Source organism: Zea mays, chromosome 7 (assembly GCF_902167145.1).
Source record: "Zea mays cultivar B73 chromosome 7, Zm-B73-REFERENCE-NAM-5.0, whole genome shotgun sequence".
Lineage (NCBI taxonomy): Eukaryota > Viridiplantae > Streptophyta > Magnoliopsida > Poales > Poaceae > Zea > Zea mays.
Window position 1 is genome coordinate 67,546,845 of NC_050102.1, and position 20,155 is coordinate 67,566,999.

At 42.1% G+C, this 20,155-nt stretch overlaps 1 protein-coding gene across 2 annotated transcripts; it reads right to left on the reverse strand.

Moving 5' to 3' along the window:
• Positions 1-606: 606 nt before the first annotated feature.
• Positions 607-6,585, reverse strand: LOC100381531 (Polyadenylate-binding protein 2). 2 transcript variants are annotated; one of them, XM_035960641.1, is made up of 9 exons: positions 6,177-6,585; positions 4,975-5,154; positions 4,155-4,811; positions 4,004-4,081; positions 3,828-3,917; positions 2,207-2,344; positions 1,489-1,659; positions 1,211-1,414; positions 607-1,133 (listed from the first exon to the last, which is right to left on the reverse strand). In XM_035960641.1, the coding sequence occupies exons 2-9, from the start codon at positions 5,032-5,034 to the stop codon at positions 882-884; spliced, it is 1,650 nt and encodes a 549-aa protein (XP_035816534.1). In that variant the 5' UTR covers positions 5,035-5,154; positions 6,177-6,585; the 3' UTR covers positions 607-881. The 2 variants fall into 2 exon arrangements, with proteins under 2 accessions (XP_035816534.1, NP_001307816.1); NM_001320887.1 differs by having other exon boundaries at positions 684-1,133; positions 4,975-5,093.
• Positions 6,586-20,155: the final 13,570 nt, after the last annotated feature.

The following is a 20,155-nucleotide window of genomic DNA, read 5'->3' on the forward strand; positions in this document are numbered from 1 at the left end:
GCAACGGAGTTAATATACTCTATGTTTTGTACTAGAAGGTGGAAGCCAAAAAATCTGCTTCTCGCCGCTTCCAACCTACTCACATTTTAATCCCTCAGAAATCACTTCACATACTATTTGTCAAACGGTTTTCATCAAATAGATTCAGTTTTACAAGAGAATCACTCATAATCACTATAGAGAATTAGCTCTTGGAGCTAAAGAATCCTGGATGAGAGCTCTCACAAACGAACTATTAGTTGCATGTGTCAACAAGTTCAGCACAAAAGATTAAGCTAATAGGAAGAGACGAGCAATTCACTTATATTATATTCTAACACTCCCCACATAGAGCCTCTCTTTAGGTCTCAAATGTGAGTAGAGCAATATAGATATACAAAACATTTGTGTTTTACACTGTTTACCGAGTAAAATTAAAAATAGAGGAAATATAGGATGATATAGGAAGGCTAGCCTAAGACTCGTGCAAAACACTATTTTATACCATTTTATATACCATTTTATACTAGGGTTTGAAATAAAAGATAAAAATTAGTACGCTGCTAGAAAAAAATCATAGCCTAATCGATCATCTCGAGGCAACGAGTTGCTTAACAAAATATCAGCTAGAAAAGCAATGACGCTCTAAAATTCAATCTGTGATAATTCGGGTGATAAACGGACAAGGGCTAACATAACCATATACCAAAATGACAGACCTGAGCTCCGACATAACATATTCATATAACCAAAATAACCAATTCAAGGCAATTAAATCCACCCCCTAGTTCAGCTAATTATAGAGCAGCACCTAAAATTCCAATAAAGTAAACAAAGTAATTGCATTCTAGAGATAGGTATCAAGCAAAAATTGCCAGCAATTTCTGAATCATCAGAAACATTCAGCTGGAGAGGACGCCATCATTCAGTGATAGATTAGCCAGCTGCTGCTCGGTGGAGGCATTGCTCTGCTGGAGATGCTGGGCTGAGCGGAGAACCTCCATGGCTTCAGCAACCTTAGCCTTGAGAGCATCTGGCGACTCCAGCAGGTGAAGAACCTCCGTCTGGTCCATCTCCAAAAGCATGCCAGTGACCTTGGCAGCCTGCTCACGCTCCAGCTGTTCAACAAGAGGATACAGGTTCTCACCAAGCATCTGCAACACAGGACACAGTGATGAGCACCCTTGATTAAGAAATAGGAGCAACCAATAAATAGCTTGTCCATTCTCACCAGTCTTTGCTGATCTGGTGAGGCGTTAGCAAGCGCAGTGGCTAGTGCCCCAATTGGAACAGGTTGTGAGACACCAGCATCTCTCATTGCCATCCCTCCCATCTCATATGGAGATGGCATCACAGCACCAACATTATGCATGCCAGGATCAGGCATTCCACGTCCAGTAGCATAGCGGTAGCCACGACCACCTCTAGGGAATATCTACAGCCATACAGAAATTTCAAGCCACAGTTCAACGAACAAAAATGAAAAATGCCAAGAATGATACAGCATACCTGTTGCTGACTACCCATTGGCATGGGCTGCTGCATTCCACCAGACCCAGCACGCCTACCAGCAGGACGTTGCGGTTGCTGTCCCTGCTGAACCATAGGCATCATAAAGTTCGGCATTGGACCACCAGGCCTCATACCAGGCATCATAGGTTGCTGGAAAGCAAATCCAGCCTAACAAACAACATAGAATTGATCAGCTCAAAAGATATGGAGGCAACAACATAACATAAACCTTTAAATCTAGCCTAGTACAGACTATCAGGGAAGAATTCTTCACGCATCTTACACAAAACATAATTTCATATGTATCCATCAACTTTCAAAGCAAAAAAAAACCAATTAGAGAGCAATAGTAGATGTATGATTGTCAAGATTTCAGGTTACATTAGGTTTATTGTAATGGATGTAAAAAATTAAAATAACATAGCTCTGGTTACATTTGGCCAGCCGTAGTGCAAGCAACCAGAATATGGTAATAACAAATGTTACCAAAGATCATACCAGTATATGGTAATAACAAATGTTACCAAACAAAAATACACCGGGACCTACTTTATTCCAAATTGTAAGATATTTTGACTTTTCTACATATATTACTTTTAGTATGTACCTAAACAAAGTATATCTAAGTTCGTAGCAAAAACTATTTATCTAGAAAAGCCAAAAAGTTTATAGTTTGAAACTGAGGGAGAACATGTACATCATAAAATGAGCATACCTGAGGGTTGATGAAGGCTGGAGGTGGCTGACCATAAAACAGCTGCTGACCAACTCCAGGAACACTAGGTGGAAACATGGGCATGCGAGGACCTACTGAAGGTGCCATTGCAACAGGACGCATTTGTGAAAACTGTGCCTGCATAGCAGCAGTAAAATTAGAATAGATTTACAAGATCGCAGCATAATGAATTTTGCGAGGATCAGAAGTACATTGCATTAGGACTAGAGAACAGAAATGAGCTGAGCATCACATTTCATCAAATAAACAGCACAAAAAAATCATGAGGGTTATAGCAATTTTGCTAATCAACACTATATAGAAGAGTACAAAACTGAACTAAGAATATTAGAAGGTTTGCCAACACATGAAGCAATTACCCCAGCTAACATAGATCTAGATAACTACACCCCCAAAATACAATCTGCAGACCTGAATCATGAACTAGAAGGAAAAGGCAAATATTTCAGGCAGCAAGAAACCTCTGTCCAAACTTTGTAATCCAAACTACAGTGTTCTCCCTTCACCAAGGTATATTTAACTGTTTTGGTGTCAAATCTAAAATTTAATCAATGATTTATCATAAATATATATCAGTTCAGCCATAATACTGATGTAGTGGGGATAGCAATTTGAAATATGAATATAGCTGTACAAATTGACACTAAAGATATTGGTCAACTAATACGAAGTACATTTCAAAAGAGTGCATCAGTAATACTTAAGGGCATATTCGGAATGCAGGAAAATTCTCTCCTGCATTTTTCCTGTGAAATTGAACTGATTAACATGAAATCCCTATAAGGTTCCTACAAAATTCCTTTGTTCCAATCAGGCCCTAAAACTTCTTCGGGGGTGGCGCATAGGTCCCCAAAACAGAAAAAAAAACTCGGACGGGGAGGGAAAAACCGCCCTCCAGGTATTATATTAAGAGACCGAAACATATTCTCGGCAAAGAAAATCCCCGAACCCTGGCTCCCATCACTAGCGGGCATCACCGCCCACTCTACAACGGCCAGCTAGAGGGTGCCGCGCAGGGCACAGTGAGAGGATTTTTTAACCAAACCCGAAATTCGTCCCCCGAGGGGGATCGAACCCGGGACCTGGAGGTGCTACTTGGAAGCCTAATAGATCAGCTAATTATCTGGGTGGATCCAAACAGGGCCGAAATAAAAATTCAGGTACCCAGAGAAGTTTGGAGACCGCTGGTGTAATTTACTCTTTCCAGAATAAAATAAATCATAAAACTTTGAGCAGAGTATCTCATAGGAATTAAGCAACTACTGAAATGCACATTTTAGGGGCTGTTTGGTTCATGGCTAAATGTGCCACACTTTGCCTAAGGTTAGTCGTTCGAATTGAAGAACTAACCGTAGGCAAAAAGTTAGGCAAAGTGTAGCAAATTAGGCATCAAACCAAACAGGCCCTTAATCACTCAAAAGTATTTGCATACTAACATGTGAAATAGGAGTAAGATGCAATATATGCGGTTATGTGTAGTTTAGTAAAATTCGCCAGACTTTTCACCAACCATGCAAGCAAAAACAAGACATTCTGAATTGTGAAAGAGCATAAAAGCGCAAGTTGTATAAATCCAAGAACCATGTAGGAATATATTTACCTGTAGCTTTGCCTTTCTGTCATCTTTACGCTGTGCAAGAGCTACATAAAGGGGCTTGCTTCCAACCATTTTGCCATTCATCTCGGTAAGCTAAATGGGAGAAATCTATATAAGAAACTTATTTTATGTGTTTGCCAGATCAAATCAGCATTACAAAACATGACTAAAAAGCATACAGCTCGGTTAGCATCTTCAGCAGATTTGAAAGAAACAAATCCAGACCCTCTGCTAACACCATAAGAATCCCGCATAACCTACAAAATAATTCCTGTCAGAGGCCACAACTACAAAACATCCCATGGGTATAACTAAACAAAATAAACAGACCTTGCAAGAAGTAATATTGCCATACTCAGCAAAGATTTCACGCAACTTTTCATCATCAATGTTATCATCTAAGTTCTTCAGATACAAGTTAGTGTTTTGGAACTTCTCAGCTACCTCTTGAATATTCTTTTCAAATTTCTCCTTCAACTCCATCTCTCTTTCAGACTTCTTTTGTGCTCTTCCAACATACAGTTCCTTATCATTGAATATCTTGCCATTCAACTCTTGAACAGCCTGAGCAGCAGCATCTGCATTTTCAAAATTGACAAATCCAAAACACCTAGAATTTCCATCACTATCCCGCATAACAACAGCACTTGTTATGGTTCCATATTTTCCAAACATCTCCTTCAACTCATCATCAGTAACAGTATCGGACAGATTCTTCACATACACATTACTGAATTTGATATTGTTCGAGACATTTTCCCTGTCCTGCTTACGAACAAAAGGTCCAACATACACTTTCTTGTCATTGATAAGCATACCATTGAGTTTATCAATGGCAGACTGAGCGGATTCATCCATCTCAAACTGAACAAAACCATATCCCCTTGATTCTCCTGAGGGGTCTGTTGCAATTTTACATGAAAGGATATTCCCAAATGCACAGAACGTGTCATATAAAGCTTTGTTGTCTATTGACTTATCAAGATTCTGCAAAGTTAGAAAAGAGGGGGTCAGGTAACATGACTGGAAAGTCGAAGTGGTGTTAAAAATTAAGAAAACTAATGGATCCTTCTAGTCCCAAGGAAGTTGGCACAACCTACAGATGGCCTAGCAAGGAGTTCAGCAACGAGAACAATAACAAGGAACATACCTTAATAAATATATTTCCTGCACCGCTTTTGCGCGAGCTGGGGTCACGGTTAGAATACATGATCCTGATAGGCTTTCCATTGATAGGAGTGAAGTTAAGCAGTTCAAGTGCCCGTGCAGCTGCAATAGATCTCTGATCAATACAAGGCCAAAAAGAATAAAGAAGGGCAGGGGCTCCAAACTGAAATATCATATGCAGAGGAGTTTGTTAGAAAGCAAGTGGCCACAATTGAGGCCCAAAGGGCAACTACAATCTTTACCGTGTGGATTTTATAGGCCTCTTCAGCATAACACAAATAGCTTGGATTGAGCACAATAATGGAATTTTTAAAATATATCATGGGTGTTTTTAACGTCCAAAACAGAATCTGAGGTGCAGCAAATCTATGTGTGTGCACATGCAGAAACACACATAGAATGAAGCAGTAGCAACAAATATCACGCATAAACAGAAAAAAAAACATTTTCTATTTCTTATAGAGAAAATTGGATATTTGCCATTACAACGAAAGGGGGTTCACAAACTTGCTATCAGGTACAAATTTTATAGACTCAGATGAACCCACAATTCATGGACACAGTGGCAATTACAATAAGGGGGCAGTATATAAAATTTTCAAAAGTGACCAATACCATCAGCCACCAGAACACAACTTAACCAAAGAAAATTTAGCCAACAATCACATCCAACATCTCCACTGATCAAAGGGCACATTAATAAACCACAGTAATTCAATAGAATGAAACAAATCCCAATCCCACTAACTCCACATGCACAGCAAAGAAAACACTCGTTACATGACAAAAACACAGGCACCTATTCAAGTTATATATACCACAGGATCTATCCAGTAAGGTAAATTTCGGTTTTGCAGGGAACCCAAGTTCTTTATTTTGAGGTAAGTCCAAATCAACCACTAAAATTCACCAGCCAGAACATTTTGCAATCACGAACAACAGAGGAAAATAAGTTACTACCTCCGTTCTCGAATATTTATCGTCGAATATTTATCGCCACTAGTTCATTTTTGAACTAAACCGCAACAAATAAAAAAGAACTGAGGGACAAAAATCCTAACCGCATCAAACACCATCGAACCCTAATTGCATGACAACATTACCGAGAAAACCGATCGAGGATCCAGCGTCTAAAGCCTAACTGCCACTAAATACAGATCGAGAATACTACAGATGGGTTCTTACCGTCGCTAGTGTTGTTGTAGTTGACGTAGGCGTAGCCGAGCGACTTGCGGGAGTTGATGTCTCTGCAGACGCGCACGGAGACGACGCCGCCGACCTGGCTGAAGACGTCGAAGAGCTGTGCGTCCTGAACGCTCTCGTGCAGGTCACCCACGTAGAGAGAAGTCGCCGGGAACGCAGCCGCCGCCGCTGCAGCAGCTGAGGCAGCCGGTGAGCCGCCAGACTCGGACGCGGATCCAGCCGCCGCCTGCCCTTGCGCCGCCATCTCCAATCAAGTGGTGATTTTTGGGATTTTTTCTAGTTTTTTGCGGATTTTTTTGGATAGTTTTTGATTTAGGGTTTGATAAGGGCTGGGGGGCTCTCCCGGGGTACGGCTCCCGGCGGCGGCGGCGTCAGCAGAGAGAAAAAGCGCGGGGGCGGCGCGGATGAGGCGCGCTATTTGTACTGCCTGAGGCAAAACCCTCGTCGCCCCGAAGGCCATCGGATCGGACACGGACGCTAGTGAACGGAGGCGATCGGGACCCGTGAGAAATACAGCGTGATTGGTTTGGTTTCTCAACTCCGACATCAGATTTGGAGCCACGATAAGGTCTTGTTCGGTTATTCCTAATACACATGGATTGGATAGAATTAAAAAAATTTTTAAGAAATTTGACTTGTTTAGGATTCAAACATATCCAATCTCACTCAATTCACATGGATTGAAAGCTAACCGAACAAGCCCTAAGTTGGAAACATATACTATGGATCAAGCTTGTTTGATTGGTTTTATTTCTCTGTTCAGCCAGATCCAGTATAGATTTTTTTATTAGTTGGATGACTAAGTAAGAAGCAAAAAAATTAAAAATATTTTATATATTTTATATAGCAAGTGAGATCTAGTTTGTTCATAAAAATATGAGAAACACAAAAGTAAAATTGTTTCTTAATTCTTAATTAGATGCATTAATCAAGGATATAACAAGAAAACTAATTAAATTGAGTCTCGGTTTCTGTGTCTAGCATGTCTGAGTCCATACACCCAAAATGGTCGTTCTTGCTCAACCTCGCTCTGGGCACTGTTTATATAAGTCAGTCTGGCTCAGTAGAAGATGTTTATCGGACCTTCGACACAGGGTCTTTGTTTATTTCGCGGTCTAAGCTTATTATGTAAAAACGAACTAATATTGTAAGGGGTTGTTGGGCCTTCTTCTCCTAAAGGTCCACGAAACACTAAGTTAACAACTATTTCCTGGCATGTTTTAAAGTTTTACAGGAAACCGTACCAAAAACACCTTCGGATGAAACAACCATAGACGCAGGTGAAAGGCTCAAGCTTGGGATAACAATGCATATGTACAGATGACGAAGCTGGATAAAGTTGTGGGAAGCCTTCAAGAGTTTGCTCATCAAGATAACAATGGGAAAAGACAAACGTTACCCTCATCATGTTTAATAGTTCAAATGTATAGGCTTAAGGTCACGATTGTAATTTTACCATAATTGTAACTCGCGCCTATAAATAGAGGAACGGTGCCATGCAGTAGGGACATCTTCCGAATTGGAGAGAAATCAGATAGCTCCATCTTCGAAGTTATATCTCTTCCTTCGTCCTATAAGCTTCGCACAGCTGAAGGTACAAATGTAATCTTTAATTCAACAATGAAAAGAGCACGAGGAAGTAAGCAATGTTTGCCAGATCTTATTATATGTCTTGTGTACATACCTCATGCGCTTTACCTCTCATGATATTTACACTTTCTTTATTCACTTTAATCACATCATCTTTAACTTATCCTTCTTCCCGAAGATGGATGTGTCAAAAGATGAAGATGAAGCTCAAGCTTACTATGTTGTCTTGTTTTTGATGTCCGAAGGAATCAAAAATAAGTGCTCAACAATTAGGATGTATAGGAATGTCAAGTCCTCTCCAAGGTTTACCCATATCAGATTTTGCAAACCATAACCACCTTATTTGCAACACCCAATTCATGTATTCAAAATTAAGCACCAAGATCAATTGGCCTTTGGACTTTTTCCTAAGCCACCAAGTAGCAGCCTAGATTAATATCATGTCGCTTCCAAAGGAAAACATGTCGAATTTTATAACTATTGTGACGGAACCTCCCAAGTCATTTGGCCCACCTACAGTTGCCCTTGTCCAACAAACTTCGGACAACCCTGTAGATGCACCTGACCACTTGACAAGTTCAGTATCTATATTCCTTACCTTTCCCAAGAGCATTTCATCCGTCTCGCAGATATTACAACACATCGGAGGAACGAATATGCGGAAGCAGTTACATCAACTTATTTTTTATTAAAGTATGGAAAGAGTATTATTATTACAGACCAGTAAATATAAGAGTGCTGGAGTAATATTATTACAACCCTGGGAGGCAAAAACCCGTACCGATTAACAGTAAAAAGTTTTTAGAGGAGGACACTTCCTTCCGAGGCTTCAATCCTGGTTTTCTTCCTTAGGCACCACCTTGGAAAAAGCAACAAAAATTTGCTGCTTCCTCACCTACAACAACATGGATTCGAAAACCCTGAGTACGAAGTGTACTTTCGCAAGTCTTACCCGTCAAAATAAAAGACTATCAAGGATATGCTGGTCTTAAGGGAGTCAACATAAGGCTTAATCAATAATCAAGACTCTGTTTGCAAAAATGCTTACTAATAGTGGATCCTTAAAATCCAGTTTTATTAGCAAGTTAAGTCATTACCTGAATCTAGAGTTCTTTCTACCCTAGTTCAAGCACTTGGCCTATACTAACCATTTTCTTATCAACCCTTCTTATTCACTAGAATGCTACGTGTAGGGCAGTGACCAAGTCTTCATGTCCGAGAAGTAACGGCGATCCGAATCGATTAATACCTAGCTGGGGATCTCCAATCACATGACATATGTAGCACTTAACCCTTGCATATGTCAACTCGCCACCGGGGTTCTTAAGACCAGATCAGGTTCACGCCAACCGAGAGCACAGATACACCACCGTCTAGCCTCTTGCCACGAAGGGTACACGCTACTCTCGCCATCTCTTCACTCCCATTGCGTGTTATCTTATTCTGGTATTAGTCTGCCCGAGGCAAAGCTTACCCATGACGAGGCATGTGACCAGTTAAAAGGTCCTCGATCAGCAAGCCTACATCGACAAGGTCCTTAATCGACTCAGACGGAGACACTACACCGAGACTCTCTTCTCGTGCAAGTCACCTACCCGGTCCTAGCTTTATCATTTAACCCAAAGTTTGGTACCGGACAGAGGTACATCTTTTTCGATGGTGAACCCATCACGGCCATGATGGATCCACCATCTAGTTTTATTTTGAAAACATCCCATCCCACTTGAAGCATCATCTTTTGTCAAAACAAAACATTTTGTTTTTCTAGAGCAAGGCTAAGCATAAGAAAAACCTTTTTATAAAACAGGGGATCAAGGAAAGGTAATCAAATTCTCATGGAAGGAAATGCAGCAATTTGTTTAGCACACAACTCCTATCAGCTAATGTATCAAGCAAGTGAGAAAGATTTTAAAATAGCAATGGGGTGGCAAATGCATCGGGGCTTGCCTTGTGTTATAGGGGAGTCGGGCTCTGCTCCACAAATGTCAAAATAAAAGCAGTTCCCGGTCGGTGGGTCTTTAGGTGGTGGTGGTGTAGCTCTTTCTTCTTCAACTTCTACTTCTTCTTTGTTTTCTATATATATCACATATATAACCATGAATGCTCATGTAATGCTTATGAAAATGCAAAGATAATAAAAGTATATTATCTTAGGTCTTGAATAAAATTTTCCTTCACGGGACTCCAGGAAACTAGGGTTTTTGGAGTCAGAACTGTAGTTCATAGGGCACGCACCACTAGAAGATTAGGGTTTTGGGGTTTAGGCACCAAACATTGTCCAAAGCATGCCTAATTTTATCCAAGGCTTCTAAATAATATTTAAAGCTTATCTAAAAAGTTTAGTGATTTTTGGAGTTAATAATCAATTTCTAAAATTCTAGGAGTATAGGTTTTGGCTATTTTAAATATTCTATAATTCCTTATTTGGACTAAAAATCATAAAACTATTTTTATTAAATAATATAGAATTTTAGGAGCCTAGCAAAATTGGTATAGTACTTTTTAGCATTTTTCTACAATTTTCTATGAATTTTCTAACCCTGGTAGAAAAGGAAAAAGGAAAAACATGAATAGTACTGGGCCGAAACTGGCCCAATACAACCCATACCCAGGCGAAAACATACGTGCCTGCGTTGCCAACTTTGCGCAGAAGACCCTGGTGATTTAAATAATTGGAAAAGGGTCGCAGCACTATTCCTGTGTTTCACTAACAGCTACAAAACCCCCTGGATTTCTATTTCTTCACAACGTCAGGTCCACGACGTCGCACGGCGGCAGACCGAGCTCCGTCAAGCCTGTACCAGCCGGATAACTCCACTACCAGTGCTCCCGTGTTGGTTGACACCGAATTGAACCCTTAATAACCATTTCCCCTCGATCAATTGCATGATCTGAGCTTTAAATCACCCTGTCCACGGAGACAACATGAACTAAGGATGAACACGGGTGTTCCCGACGATCTAACGCGGTTTAGCTTAATTGAATGGGTCGAGGAGCATCAGGAGAATCTAAGGACACTGAAACGGGAAAGCATAGAGCATGAACGGACCTGGAACGAGCTAGCCACGGCGATCACCGGAGAGAAGGGGGTGCACTGGCACAAGCGATTGGTGGCATTTACCGTGGCAAGCTCACCGGCGATCACCGGATGGGCTAAGATGACTCACGGCGGCATGGTTAAAGCCCTGAGGCACATGGCGCAAGGTTGTGAGGTGGATAACTCTGGCGAGCCTATCCAAAGCGGCTGTGACTTAGGCGGGTACGGCGGCCGGAGTAGAATAGTGGCCAGAGTTCATCCACGGTGCGATATTTCTTACCCTCTGCGTTATCCAACTGCGCCGAGCACGAATCACCGCAGCGGGCACGAATCCGGGTGCACGGTCGCTGGCGGTGAGTAATCTGAACTGGCGATCTGATCTTTACACTGTACCATCGAAGCCCTGATTCAGAGTGCCTGACAGGCCGAATTGCAATGCCTAGATCTCGAATTTTTGTGCAACAACTTGCCAATACATCTGTAGCAAACTTGTAGCCCTTCATACCAGCTATAATTCTGCTATAGTAACTACCCTCATTCGAGCAATAGATCTTACTCTAATTTGACCCAAAAGTTTGGCCAATGTCACTCGTGACCTAAATTCAGTCATCAGAGTGACTCACAGCACAACTTGGAGCTTATTTTTCTCCAAACTTTGTATGTGATCAAAGCTTAGTTACTTAAGCAAAGTTGTTCTCCTATTATAGCTCTAGACTTTTGATGTGTTGACCCTAGGCAAATTCTTTGTATTTTTAGAACTACAGAGCTCCAAAGTCAGCCATGTTCACTAATTCTCAGACTTAGCCACATGAGGGGTGTAGAGTGGCTTTTTGCAAATAAGCCCAAATCTCATGGTTTGATTTGAAAATCTTCAAATATGTGAACCATATGATTTTGAGGTACCCTAATACCTTGTTTTTACACTTGGGTCCAAAAGTGTGCAAAATTTACATATAACCCCCTAGGGTTTCAACTCAGGGTTTTCCAGTGGTCTTTTAGGGTTTTTGGTACTTCTAGGGTTTTGGTGCTATCAAAGTCCATTAAAGGTGATATCTTATGACCATTTCTAATAAGTTTTGAGATTTTAACTCATTTAGGCTTTATTGACACCCTAAGCCTAATTTAGGGTTAAGTACCTACCCTAGGGTTTCACCCATGACCAGTCTCATCAATACAACTTGTTTGAAATTTTTGCCTAGTGAATGCACTCTAAGTGTAACAATCACATGATATGCTAATGCTCATGATGTTATGCTCAAGTTTTAGTGGCAGTAACACTAGGGGTGTTACATCCTTCCCCCCATAAAAGAATCTCGTCCCGAGATTTAAAAGTCCTAGGGCAAGTAATGGAAAAGGAAACGCGTCATAATTTTATTTCCTTATTTCTGGTACAAGGTAGGGGGTGGTATGGGGTCTACTCTTCTATTACAACAATTGTACATATCTCACAATTTACATGAAGCTAAAAAGCCTGGGAAATTCTTTTCTAAAAAGTCTTGGGTTTCCCAAGTAGCTTCATCTTCCGTGTGTTGGTTCAATTGTATCTTATAAATTTTGAGTGTCCTCCTTCGAGTAACCCTGTCCTTTTGATCCAGGACTTGAATAGGATGTTCCAAATATGTCAAGTCTGGTTCTAAGGCAACATCCGTCACTTCAACGGTTCGATCGGGAACCCGAAGACACTTCTTCAATTGAGACACATGGAACATGTTGTGCACAACAGACAATGTTTCGGGTAATTGGAGTCGATATGCCACTGGTCCACATTGTTCAAGAATAGGAAAAGGACCAATGTATAGGGGTGCAAGCTTTCCTTTTACCCCGAAACGTGATACACCCTTCATTGGTGACACTTTTAGGTAGACGTAATCTTCAACTTGAAAGTACAAGGGTTTGCGTCGTTTGTCTGCATAACTTTTTTGGCGAGTTTGGGCTTCCTTCAAATTATGTATAATTCGTTGAACCCTCTCTTCTGTTTCTTTCACCATATCAGGCCTGAAAAACCATCTTTCTCCTAGTTCAGACCAATTTAATGGAGTACGACACCGTCGTCCATATAGGGCTTCAAAGGGTGCCATCTTGATACTTTCTTGATAACTATTGTTGTATGAGAATTCTGCTAGTGGTAAACAGTCATCCCATTTCTGTGGAAACTCTAAAACATATGCTCGCAACATGTCTTCAAGTATCTGATTCACTCTCTCGGTCTGCCCACTAGTTTGAGGATGATAGGCCGAACTGTGGAGTAACTTAGTACCCAAAGATTTGTGGAGTTCTTCCCAGAATTTGGATACAAATTGAGGTCCACGATCTGAAACTATTGTCTTTGGAACACCGTGCAGACTGAGAATACGAGCAATATATAGTTCCGCATATGTGGCCCCTGTATACTTTACCTTGACTAGGAGAAAGTGGGCGATCTTTGTAAGTCGATCAATGATAACCTAGATGGAATCAAACCCTTTTGTTGTCCTGGGTAATCCCACAATAAAGTCCATGTTAATGTCCTCCCATTTCCAGGTCGGGATAGGTAAAGATTGCAATGGGTCAGCAGTTTTCATATGTATGGCCTTGACACGTCTGCAAGTGTCGCATCTCGCCACATAGCGTGCAATTTTGATCTTCATTTTGGTCCACCAATAATGTTGCTTTAGATCATGATACATCTTAGTGCTTCCGGGATGAATGGAATAGCGACTAAGATGAGCTTCATCCAAAATCTGTTGGCGAACATCATCATTCTTGGGCACAACTATGCGATTGTTAAACCATACAATACCTTGATCATCTTTTCTAAAACAGTTTGCTTTACCAGCCTTTATTTTCTCATGAATGTGTTTCATACCCTCATCACTTCTTTGTGCATCAATTATCCTTTGCAGAAGAACCGACTCAAGCTTCAAGTGATTTAAAGTTCCATGTTGAATCATTCCCAGGTTTAACTTCTCCATTTCTTGGCATAATGTAATGTCAGAAGTCTTCATCGTAAGACAATGACAGGAAGTCTTGCGACTTAGTGCATCTACCACTACATTGGCCTTGCCTGGGTGATAGTGAATTTCCAATTCATAATCCTTAATCAGCTAAAGCCATCTCCTCTACCTCATATTTAGTTCTGACTGGGTGAAAATGTACTTCAAGCTTTTATGATCCGTATATATATGATAGATATTCTCCAACAGATAATGACGCCATATTTTCAAGGCATGAACCACAGTAGCTAATTCTAGGTCATGAGTTGGATAATGTTCCTCATGCCGGCACAAATGTATTGAGGCATACACTATAACTTGGCCCTCTTGCATCAAGACACAACCTAAACCACTACCTGATGCGTCACAATACACATCAAAAGGCTTTTCAATGTTCGGTTGAGCTAATACCGGAGTAGTGGTCAATAACACCTTCAGCTGCTCGAAGGCTTCATTGCATCTTGAGGACTAGTTAAATTTTGTATCGTTCTTCAATAAACTTGTGATTGGCTTCACAAGCTTGGAAAAATCTGGAATAAATCGGCGGTAATAACCAGCCAGTCCAAGGAAACTTCGGACTTGATGTACAGTGGTTGGTGGTTTCCACTCTAAAATATCCTTGACCTTGCTGGGATCAACCGCAATCCCCTTGGCAGACAATACATGTCCTAGAAATTGGACTTCCTCTAGCCAAAATGTGCACTTGCTAAATTTAGCAAAAAGTTGATGTTCTCTTAAGCGCGTTGATACGATCCGCAGATGCCGAGCATGCTCCTCTTCATTCTTGGAATAAATCAAGATATCATCAATGAAGACCACTACAAATTTGTCCAACTCGGTCATGAATACCGAGTTTATCAGATATGTGAAGTGGGCAGGAGCATTTGTTAATCCGAAAGACATAACCAGATATTCGAATAATCCATACCGCGTAGTAAATGCAGTCTTGGGTATATCTTCGGGTCGGATACAGATCTGATGATAACCTGACCTGAGGTCAATCTTGGAAAACACTCGAGCTCCGGTAAGCTGATCGAGTAAGATATCAATCCGGGGAAGGGGGTATTTATTCTTGATTGTGACCTCATTAATGGGTCTGTAGTCCACGCACATCCGAAGCGTTTGATCCTTCTTCTTGACAAAGATGACTGGACAACCCCAAGGTGATGAACTAGGTCAGATGAATCCCTTCTCTAGTAGATCTTGTAATTGTGTCTTAAGCTCAGCCAACTCATTTGGAGGCATTCGGTACGACCTTCTAGAAACAGGAGTCGTACCAGACTTCAATTCAATCACAAATTCTACATCTCTTTCTGGAGGTAATCCAGACAGATCTTCCGGAAAGACATCCGGGAATTCACATACTACCGGAATATCTTGGATTTCTGGTATGATGGCTTCATAGACGTTGTCAAATGGTTTAGCTAGAATAGCTACAGGGATGGACAAGAGAACCTCTTCATGGCCATAGCTCAACCTGATGGTTCTCAGATCAGTGTTGAGGATAGCTTTGTGCTGGGCTAACCAATTCATGCCCAGAATTACATCTATATCTTGGCCTTTCAGAACAATCATGTTGGTGGGAAAGTCCCGTTCAGCCAATGTTACGGGCACATGGAAAGCCACTTCTTTAGTGAATATTTGTCCCCCAGGCGAATGAATAATAAACCCTTCTTTTGATTCAATGCAAGGAATGCAATATTTCTCCACAAACTTCTTGCTTATGAATGTATGCGAAGCACCAGAATCAAAGAGAATGACTGCAGGGTGATTGGCCACGAGAAACATACCCATCATAACTGGCTCTCCCTCCGGTGTAGTGGCCACTTGTGTATAGTAGATTCGCCCAGTCTTCTTTATATTCTTGCCCGCTGCATTATTTGTCGTGTTTCCCTTGCCTTGGCTTGAATTCCCCGGGTTCTGCTAATTATTGGACTTGTTCTGCCTCGGATATGGGCAGTCTTTGATGATATGTCCAAACTTCCCACAATTGAAGCAGCCGGTTGAAGAACTCGGAAGGGCAGGGAAACGAGCACCAGGGGCACTCGGCTGAGTTGTTGAAGTGGAGGCAGTGGTAGGGCAGATGAATATAGGTTGTTTGAAGGGGTAGAAGGGTGGACGAGGTGAAGAACAGTTTTGATTGAAAGGTCGGATTACCAACCTTTGTCGCTTTTCAGGCCCCTGGTTGGACCTATCTCTTTCGAAGCCCTTCGACTTCCCTAGGCCTTTGTTCTTTCCTTCAACTGCCAGTGCTGTGCTGACAGCCCTACTGTAGGAGAGATCGAGGCAGGTGGCCATCTTTCTTTGTAGCCGGTCATTGAGGCCTCTCATAAAACAATTCCTCTTTTTCAGGTCAGTATTGACCTGGTCAATTGCATACGGGGACAAATGATTGAATTTGTTGAGATACTGCATAACAGTATCTCCTCCTTGCTTGAGTCTCATGAATTCTTCTTGCTTCATATGGAGCACTCCTTCTGGAATGTAGTGCTCATGAAACGCCAATTTGAATTCGTCCCATGTGACCTGATGTCCGGCAGGTTAAATGGACACATAATTTCCCCACCAGGTGCTGGCAGGGCCTCTTAACTGTTGAGTCGCAAACAATGGCTTCTGGGTCTCCGTGCATCGGATGAGTCCAAACTTCTGCTCAATGACCTGTACCCATTCGTCAGCTTCGAGGGGATCCTCAGCTTTGACGAATAGTGGGAGACGAGTTTCCGAGAAATCCAAGTACAAAGTTTCACGGGGTCCCTGTGGATAAGCCCTCCCGCCTTGTTGCTGAAGTTGATGTCCCGCCATTTCACGTAGGAAGCGGGTGTTGTCAGCGGTCGCGGTGACCAAGGCAGCGATAGCCTCGGCCAATGTGGGCAGTACTGGCGGTGGATTGGGTGTATCTTCTTGACCACAGGATGTTCTCGCGCTGTCATGTGCACGAGTTCGTGATGGCATCTGAAGCAAAGAATATTTGGGAAAAATATAACATGCTGATATACACCATCATTTTACATTACTTAAGATGTAATGTTACAGACTCAATGTACAACATGACTTCATTACCTTATTTACATTAGCATTATTTTTAAACTATACTACTGCTAGTATTTATTGTCCTTAGTAGCTTCGCTGCCGGTTGTAGGGGACCGTTCGTCAGCCAGATTCATTGAAGGAGGGGGCTTGAAAAGGTCAAATTCCCCACCAAGTGCTTCACCTGCTGTTCTAGAAGCTCTGGCTCTCATTCCAATAGGGTCGGCAGGTACGTCGGGATGCAGTCGCGAATACAATTCATGAACTTCCTCATGTAATGTATTGCAGTACACCTATAAGTTGTCAATGGTCGTGCTAAGCTCCTCCACACGGGCTCGAGCTTTGGCTTCCCAGTCCCAAGCAATGGAACGTGAGTTGATAGCCCAATCGATTGCCAAATCCCGTTCAGCAAGCTCGTCTTGTAGATGTCGGATGTCAGCTCTCAACTCATTTATACGCTGACCATCGTCTTCCCACACCCTATTTCTGTGACGTAGCTCCGTTCAAAGCTGCTCCATCTAGGCTTCTAGGTCTCCATTGGGGTCATTACTGCCGCTGCTGCTCTCCTCATGCCTTGGAGCTAGCTAATGCCGAGGCACGCCAATCGGTCCAGTGGACTTACGTGCGGTTTTCCTCGTGCGCGGCGGCATATCTCCATAAGGGGGAAAACTTTATTAGTATGGTTTTTAACATGATGCATGCATAATTACAGAATCAACCTTAGTTGATTCACAACCTTCTATACATTGCACTCTACTACCTGGTCTTATAATAAGTACTTCAGAAGGTAGTAAGAGAAGAGTGAAAGAAATTTTCTTTAGATAAGTCTTTGAAAATTCTTTTTGAAAATGCCTCATAATATCTGAAGAGACGGGCTTCGCTCCGATACCACCTGTGACAGAACCTCCCAAGTCATTAGGCCCACCTAAAGTTGTCCTTGTCCAACAGACTTCGGACAACCCTGTAGATGCACCTGACCACTTGACAAGTTTGGTATCTGTATTCCTTACCTTTTCCAAGAGCGTTTCACCCATCTCGCAGATATTACAACACATCGGAGGAACGAATATGCGGAAGTAGTTACATCAACTTATTTTTTTATTAAAGTATGGAAAGAGTATTATTACAGACCAGTAAAATATAAGAGTGCTGGAGTAATATTATTACAACCCTGGGAGACAAAACCCCCTCCTGATTAACAGTAAAAAGTTTTTAGAGGAGGACACTTCCTCCCGAGGCTTCAATCCTGGTTTTCTTCCTTAGGCACCACCTTGGAACAAAAGCAACAAAAAATTTGCTGCTTCCTCACCTACAACAACATGGGTTCAAAAACTCTGAGTACTGAAAGTCGCCTAGAGGGGGGGGGGTGAATAGGGCGAAACTGAAATTCTCAAAATAATCACAACTACAAGCCGGGTTAGCGTTAGAAATATAATTGAGTCCGCGAGAGAGGGTGCAAAACAAATCACAAGCAAATAAGAGGTGTGACACGCTGATTTGTTTTACCGAGGTTTGGTTCTCGCAAACCTACTCCCCGTTGAGGTGGTCACAAAGACCGGGTCTCTTTCAACCCTTTCCCTCTCTCAAACGGTCCCTCGGACCGAGTGAGCTTTTCTTCTCAATCACTTGGACCACAAAGTTCCCACAAGGACCACCACAAGATTGGTGTCTCTTGCCTCAGTTACAAGTGAGTTTGATCGCAATGAAGAATCAAAGAAAGAAGAAAGCAATCCAAGCGCAAGAGCTCAAAAGAACACAACAAATCACTCTCACTAGTCACTAAAGCTTTTGTGGAATTGGGAGAGGATTTGATCACTTAGGTGTGTCTTGTATTGAATGCCTAGCTCTTTTAAGTGGTTGGAAGTGTGAAAACTTGGATGACTTGAATGTGGGGTGGTTGGGGGTATTTATAGCTCCAACCACCAAACTAGCCGTTTGGTGGTGGCTGACTGTCGTATGGTGCACCGGACAGTCCGGTGCGCCAACCACGTCACCAGGCCGTTGGGATTCGACCGATGGAGCTTCTGACTTCTGGGCCCGCCTGGATGTCCGGTGTACACCGGACAAGAACTGTAGATTGTCCGGTGCACCGTCTCCCGTGTGCCTGACTTCTGCGCGCTTCTGGCGCGCATTAAATGTGCCTGCAGGTGACCGTTGGCGCGAAGTAGCCGTTGCTCCGCTGGTTCACCGGACAGTCCGGTGTACACCAGACATGTCCGGTGAATTATAGCGGAGCAAATTCCCGAAGCTGGCGAGTTCCAGAGCCGCTCTTCCCTGGGGCACCGGACACTGTCCGGCGTACACTGTCCGGCGTACACCGGACAGTCCGGTGAATTATAGCGGAGCGCCTCTGGATTTTCCCGAAGGTGAAGAGTTCAGCATGAAGTCCCCTGGTGCACCGGACACTGTCCGGTGGCACACCGGATAGTCCGGTGCGCCAGACCAAAGGTGCCTTCGGTTATCCCTTGCTCTCTTTGTTGAACCCCATACTTGGTCTTTTTATTGGCTAAGTGTGAACCTTTAGCACCTGTATAACTTGTACACTAGAGCAAACTAGTTAGTCCAATTATTTGTGTTGGGCAATTCAACCACCAAAATTATTTAGGAAATAGGTGTAAGCCTAATTCCCTTTCAATCTCCCCCTTTTTGGTGATTGATGCCAACACAAACCAAAGCAAATATAGAAGTGCATAATTGAACTAGTTTGCATAATGTAAGTGCAAAGGTTGCTTGGAATTGAGCCAATATAAATACTTATAAGATATGCATGGATTGTTTCTTCAATTTTTGACATTTTGGACCACGCTTGCACCACATGTTTTGTTTTTGCAAATTCTTTCGTAAATCCTCTTCAAAGTCCTTTTGCAAATAGTCAAAGGTAAATGAATAAGATTTTGCGAAGCATTTTCAAGATTTGAAATTTTCTCCCCCTGTTTCAAATGCTTTTTCCTTTGACTAAACAAAACTCCCCCTAAATAAAATTCTCCTCTTAGTGTTCAAGAGGATTTTGATATATCAATTTTGAAAAGCTACTTTCTCCCCCTTTTGAACACAATAAGATACCAATGTTAAATTTATCAATTGAGAATCATACCATTTGAAAAACTCTTTTTAAAATTATGTGGTGGTGCGGTCCTTTCGGTCCTTTTGCTTTGGGCTAATACTTTCTCCCCCTTTGGCATGAATCGCCAAAAACGGAGTCATTAGAGCCCTTAGAATTACTTTCTCCCCCTTTGGTCATAAATAAGTGAGTGAAGAATATACCAAAGTAGAAGAGTGATCTCTCCCCCAAAGATGGAGAGTTGCTCGGAGCGACGGCGAAGGATGAGTTACGG

Coding starts and splice junctions, on each gene's coding strand:
- LOC100381531 (NM_001320887.1), bottom strand. CDS start 6,438: ATGGCGGCGCAAGGGCAGGCGGCGGCTGGATCCGCGTCCGAGTCTGGC. Junction 4,812..4,974: donor CAGGAAATATATTTATTAAG/GTATGTTCCTTG, acceptor CTAACTTTGCAG/AATCTTGATAAGTCAATAGA. Junction 2,345..3,827: donor ACAGAAAGGCAAAGCTACAG/GTAAATATATTC, acceptor GCTGCTATGCAG/GCACAGTTTTCACAAATGCG.